General features: G+C 37.0%; 1 protein-coding gene across 1 annotated transcript in view; it reads left to right on the forward strand.

Moving 5' to 3' along the window:
- CD226 (CD226 molecule) overlaps positions 1-4,146 on the forward strand; it is a 57,493-nt gene extending 53,347 nt beyond the window's left edge. Inside the window, 2 exon segments of the mRNA XM_015562768.1 lie at positions 823-880; positions 3,200-4,146. Of these exon segments, the coding sequence (XP_015418254.1) occupies positions 823-880; positions 3,200-3,313 (172 nt within the window). The 3' untranslated portion in view covers positions 3,314-4,146.
- The last annotated feature ends 1,792 nt before the right edge of the window (positions 4,147-5,938 follow it).

Genomic DNA, 5,938 nt, shown 5'->3' on the forward strand with positions numbered 1-5,938 from the left:
GAACAAAACTCCCTGTGAAACCATTCTTCGCACTTATATGTAGTTATCTAAGCTAATGTATTCAATCACAGTAGCTTCTTTTCATCTTTTCCTGTATTTTCTTTTCAAAGACTTCTCTTGAAATTAGGTTTTTAAAGGTTTAATTGGAACCTGGAGAATTTACTTAAGAGCATAGCTCCAGACTGCCCCGTCAACTGCAACCCATGGCCCTAGAGCAGAACATAGTCGTTAAGAGGGAGTGCTATGGACTCCAATCTGATGCTACCACTAACCAACCATGTGATCTGGGGCAAGTTACTCTGCTCTTTGCCTCAGTCCCCCAACCTGGTAAATAAGAGAGGTGTTTTTTTTAAATGAAATTTAAAAAATATAACCTATACGGGTGGTTTAGTAAACACCTAGACGATTTTATAAAGCTTAATTATATTGTCATTGGCATCCCAGAAGTTATTCCATTAGCATTTAAAAGGAAGTTTTAATTGTGGGATAGCAAGTCTGAAATAATTTGGAGAGGGCCATAAGCTACTTATGTAATAACCCACTATGAACCATTCTTTACTAAACTCCTGGGATTAATGACTAGTGTCCACTGGGTGGATATTCATTTAGCTGCCTCTACCATCTGGAAACACATTGGAGAAGGTGGGAAAATGAAAAAAATTTGAGTATGTATGTATACTAGTAAAGTAACTGTGGGTAGCTACTTCAACGTATTTAGTTAGGGGCATGTGAGCTAGGGCATAGGTGAGGCATATAAAGGATTTGAAATAACATTTGTCTGGAGTGTAATTCTTAATACCTCTATTGAAAATGTATTTCCAGGAAGAGAAGGAGACAGAAAAGTGTCCAAGGTAAAGAGTCCCAGGCCACACAGAATAAGGTAAGTTTTCTCAGAGTTTTCATTCCCCCCTCTTTCCTTGTACATCATAAAAGTTTTGTAAACTCAGTTCATTTGGCAATTAGCAATCTTCTTTTTTATTCTCCTTTCAACAAACTGGCTGTGCAATTGCCTGTAATTTAAGTGTCAGCTATTTGATGAAATAGTTATTTTCTGAGCTATTCTGCTATTATTAATATCCTTCAAAACTGTTTTTACATTAATATAAAGAAAAGAGCAATCACACCAACATAATAATCAACACTGCACATTACCAAAATCTGCATTGGTTTCCTAGGCTGCCACACCATTTACCCAGAAAGTGGGTGATTTAGAACAACAGAAATCCATTCTCTTGCAGTTCTAGAGGGTTGAAGTCTAAAATAAAGGTCTCAGTAGGATCAGTTCCTCCTTGGGGTGAGAATCTGTTCCGTGCTTCTCTCTGAGTTTCTGGAACTCCTTGACATTCCGTGGCTTGTGGCCTCATCACACCAGACTCTGCCTGTCTTCACATGGCATTCTTCCCTGTGTGAGTGTGTGTGTGTGTGTGTGTGTGTGTGTGTGTGTGTTTATAACAAACCTATTTTCACATAGGGTCACGTCATGAAGGTCTTGGAAGAACATAAATTTGGGGGAACACTATCTGACCCAGTACAGGGCATAATTACATTTTTATGCCATAAAGTTATTGTGAGGATTAAATTAAATTATATAAATGGTCTGACCTTTTGCTTAATTGATTAATTAATGGATGTTCAGATTATAAAGCTAAAGAGCCTTCCAAGGAGCTGCAGATGTCTCATGAAGTATAACCATTTCCTCCTCATTTGCATATGCCCACTTTTGTTTACTGGAAAGAGAAAGTTCCATCTGTGTTTGTAGATAAGAGGGATGCTCATGTCTCCACAATGGGTCAAATATTCCCTTTAACACATATTATTCTGTTTAGGGAATTTTACATTAAAACATTTGCCCAAGTGTTATCTACAATTACATCCATTTCTCTTTGACTTAATTACTTATCGTTAAATTCTACCCAGTCAAAACGCCAAGTACTAAAATGTTTCTGACAATTCAATATGTGTGCTTTAGACTTCTCAATAATCTATCAGTTTAAATTTTTCTTCTGTTAAGTAGTTACTCTTTGCAAAAATATTTCTTTTCTCTGAATAATTCATGGCTTACTTTTTTGGCACCAACCACAATGACTTAAGAAGTCCTGCCACTCCTGCACCAGCTAATCAGTGGTCTGTTTTATACAATTTTGGGATTTGTTCTTTGTCCTTAGCTGTTGCCCACTCAAGCCAAAACAAAGCCACAGTTGTTGCTGTGAACTTCAGAGGCAGGAAGGAGCTTTGCAACTTCCTACATTATGTATTCAACTTTTTCAGGCTTTTATTAAATAATGGTATTTTGAATGATGATTATAAAGTTAGATTTTAAGCTGCTATTAAGATGAAGTTAGACTTACTTGATCTTTTTTTTTTTTATCAACAGGCTATATAAATAACAATGACACTTGAACTTTCTTTCTCTTTGAAAACACCAAAGCCACTCTAATGATAACATTATCTTGAAAGTCACTACCAGTTTATTTTGTTAATTTATTGTGTTCAGTTGCTTATTTTTAATAAAGGACACCATGTATTGTTCTTTAAAACATAGAAGCATGGAACAGACTGATGAATCTGAGGGAAAGGGGTAGGGAGGCTCGGGAAGGATTATCCAAAGAACCTATATGCGTATGTATGTGCATGACCCATAGACACAGACAATAGTGTGGTGAAAGCCTGGGTGGGGGCAGGGTTGGGGTGAAGGAGATCAATAGGGAGAATAAGGGGACATCTGTAATACTTTCAACAATAAAGACAACTTCAAAAAATAAAAATAAAATAAAAAAGTATGGTCTCTGATGACATTTATTCAACAGAAATTAATTAATGGGGCCCACAATGGGAAAATACTATATGAGACTTTCCATATAAAAATGAGAATTGGTCTAATCAAAACCCCTGACATTTGGAAAGGGAGTTTTGCATCTAAACAGGTGTTCTATAAACCCAGGGTAGCAAGAGATGATGTAGACCAGGCCTCTGTTGCATCTTACTCGGGGCCCTGCAAGTCAAAAACGTAATTTCTCACAGAAGTACAATATAATAAAGAGGATGTTTTAGGAAATTAATTGTAATAGAAATTTGACCTCTATTGTAGTTGAATGGAGAAGATATTTGTTTTCAGTGTCTTTGTTAGCTGCTTATTGACACTTTAGTGAATAATTGACACAGTGAATTATTGACACCTTCTCTGCCTGTGTCTTTCTAGGCATCCAACAACTACAGAAGTTCCTTCTCCATCAGTCAACCATCAGATGGTGCAGGAGAGGACATTTATGTCAACTACCCAACCTTCTCCCGGAGACCGAAGACTAGAGCCTAAGCTTTTTTCTTGATCTGAGCAAACTTATGACTGTTAAATCCATGGATCTTTATACAATTTCTTCCCACTATTCAATGTCTACCCTGGATGCCAGTAGACTGAATATATTTTACTTTTTTCAATCCAAACAGCACCCTATTTAATTCCCCAACAAAATGATGGAAAAAAGATTCTCAGTACTACATTTACATATGAAATCTCCACCTAGTAAGTAATAGAAGCCTATGTGCCAATTTCTAAAAACAGTTATAAGATACATACACAATTGTGGGTATATTAACAAAACAGAATATGACAAAATGTTAAAGACAATCTCCTGTCTATGGGTCTCATCACCTCTGACCTGAAGGGGCAGCTGTGATGGCCTGGAAGACATCAGAGCCTCTTCTGCTTCCTCATCCCAGGACTGTGCTCAGGGCATAGAGGTGCCTGTCTGTCTTGCCCCCGAGCTACAGTGCAAGCCCTGCTGCTGGCCTGGACACCAAACCACCAGATCCACCTGCTCTTGTTCTCCCTGGTGTTGGTGACCTATACCATCTAGAGAACATTCTTAACAGAAATGTTTCAGTCAACCCGACTCTAATTAGCTTAGACATGAAAGGCAGCTTACTGACTCATGTAATGGAGCCTTCCGGGGAGGTCAAGCTTCAGGCAAAGGTTATTGACCAGGACTTAAATGTCATGTCTGAAATCAAGTGTGGGCACAAACCAGCTTCTGGATCCCTTTCCATGGCATTGGATCCACTTCACTGGTGTTGGTCTAACTCTGTGGTTGGCAAACTGCGGCTTGCGAGCCACATGTGGCTCTTTGGGCCCTTGAGTGTGGCTCTTCCTAAGCCTTAGGAGTACCCTAATTAAGTTAATAACAATGTACATACCCATATAGTTTAAGCTTAAAAAATTTGGCTCTCAAAAGAAATTTCAATCGTTGTACTGTTGATATCTGGCTCTGTTGACTAATGAGTTGGCTGACCACTGGTCTAACTCATTCGAACTTCCCTCTTGTGCTTCCAAGATGGCTGTCCACAACTCTTAGAAAATTCATAATCTTTGTTTCTGTCTGGTAGAGAGTTTACTTATATGATAGAGTTCAGGATTTTTTTCAGGGATTTTGAGCCCTCCTCAGCCCTGTGGAAATTTCTCTGACCTCCCTACTATTCCTATTCCACTCTCAGCTGTTAACTGGTGAAATTCTGTTCATTCCTTTTTTTCCCCTCTGAACATCTTAACAAAGCACTTTCATTGTATTTTCGTTAATATTATACACAGTTTGCTAGAGTTTTAAAATACTGCCATATGTTATACACACACACATATATGTACATATATATATTGTGTGAGTGTACAAACACACACACACACACACAATTTGTTGTACCTGCTATTCTGGTTGTTAATAAGGAAAGAGATAAAAACAGATCCACTGAATAAAAGGTCAGAATTGAATTAAATTATATTTTAAATCTTTTTTTGCAAGGTGCTACTTAGGAAGCAAGATGCTTCCTAAGATTCTTCTTTACATATATAATTTATATTGATATATAATACATTAAATAAAAATCTATTTCCTTTGAATGCCACTATTTTAATATTTACATTAAAGTAACCAATTAAAGAAAATTGCTGTTTGATGAGAGGTTTATTAAATGTCGTTATAGAATGCATAGTTTTGTCAGGGAAGGGATGCATCTAATTAACCTACCATGATTAGGTGTTGATTATATTATCATCAGAGTGACCGTGAAACATCATTGAAAGGTCTCTATGCGTGCTGAGCAAATGGCACCGAAATGTCCTTAACTTGTCATCATGCTTATGGCAGATGGGACTCTCATTTGTAGTTAGTAACTATTCAGATGCATAGAATGTTTTTAAAAAATATATATTTCTTTATTGATTTCAGAGAGGAAGGGAGAAGGAGAGCTAGAAACAACAATGATGAGAGAGAATCATTGATTGACTGCCTCCTTTACACCCCACACTGAGGATGGAGCTCGCAATCCTGGGCATGTGCCCTGACTGGGAATCGAACCCTGACTTCCTGGCTCATAGGTTGACCCTTAACTATTGAGCCACACTGGCTGGGCACAATGTGCTATATTCTTGTACTGCTTGATCCAAGATATTGTAGAATTAAGATGCTTATAAAGTATAGGTGGAGATGTTAAATTGTGAACATCAAGTTTAGCTTCTTTCCACGAAAGTATAAGAAAATATCTTTGAAAAATATAAAATGACAAACATGTAATACAATTATTTTATTTTATTATCATCATTAGTTTGGCCATTATTAGAATGTAGTGTCTAGAAAGTGTTGACCTTTACATTCATAAATTAGTATATTTTTTTTCATTGGTTTGTTCATTGGAATTATTCTAAGCCAAGTCTCTAGGCTTTCATACATTTATCTGAAAAATAAGACGAGTTTAAAAAAAAACACCCACTTTTCTATTGCTAGTGATAGATAGTCACAGGCAGACCTGGAATTTCTAGAATAACTGCAGTGCTTGCTCAGGAAATTGTATAAGTGTTCAAGGTTGGTTTACATATTATGTTTTTCCCAGTTTAAAGTACTAACGCTGTTGTAAGGTATAAGAAAAGATCTAAATTGGGGGTATGGGTGAT

Source organism: Myotis davidii, unplaced genomic scaffold (assembly GCF_000327345.1).
Source record: "Myotis davidii unplaced genomic scaffold, ASM32734v1 scaffold96, whole genome shotgun sequence".
Lineage (NCBI taxonomy): Eukaryota > Metazoa > Chordata > Mammalia > Chiroptera > Vespertilionidae > Myotis > Myotis davidii.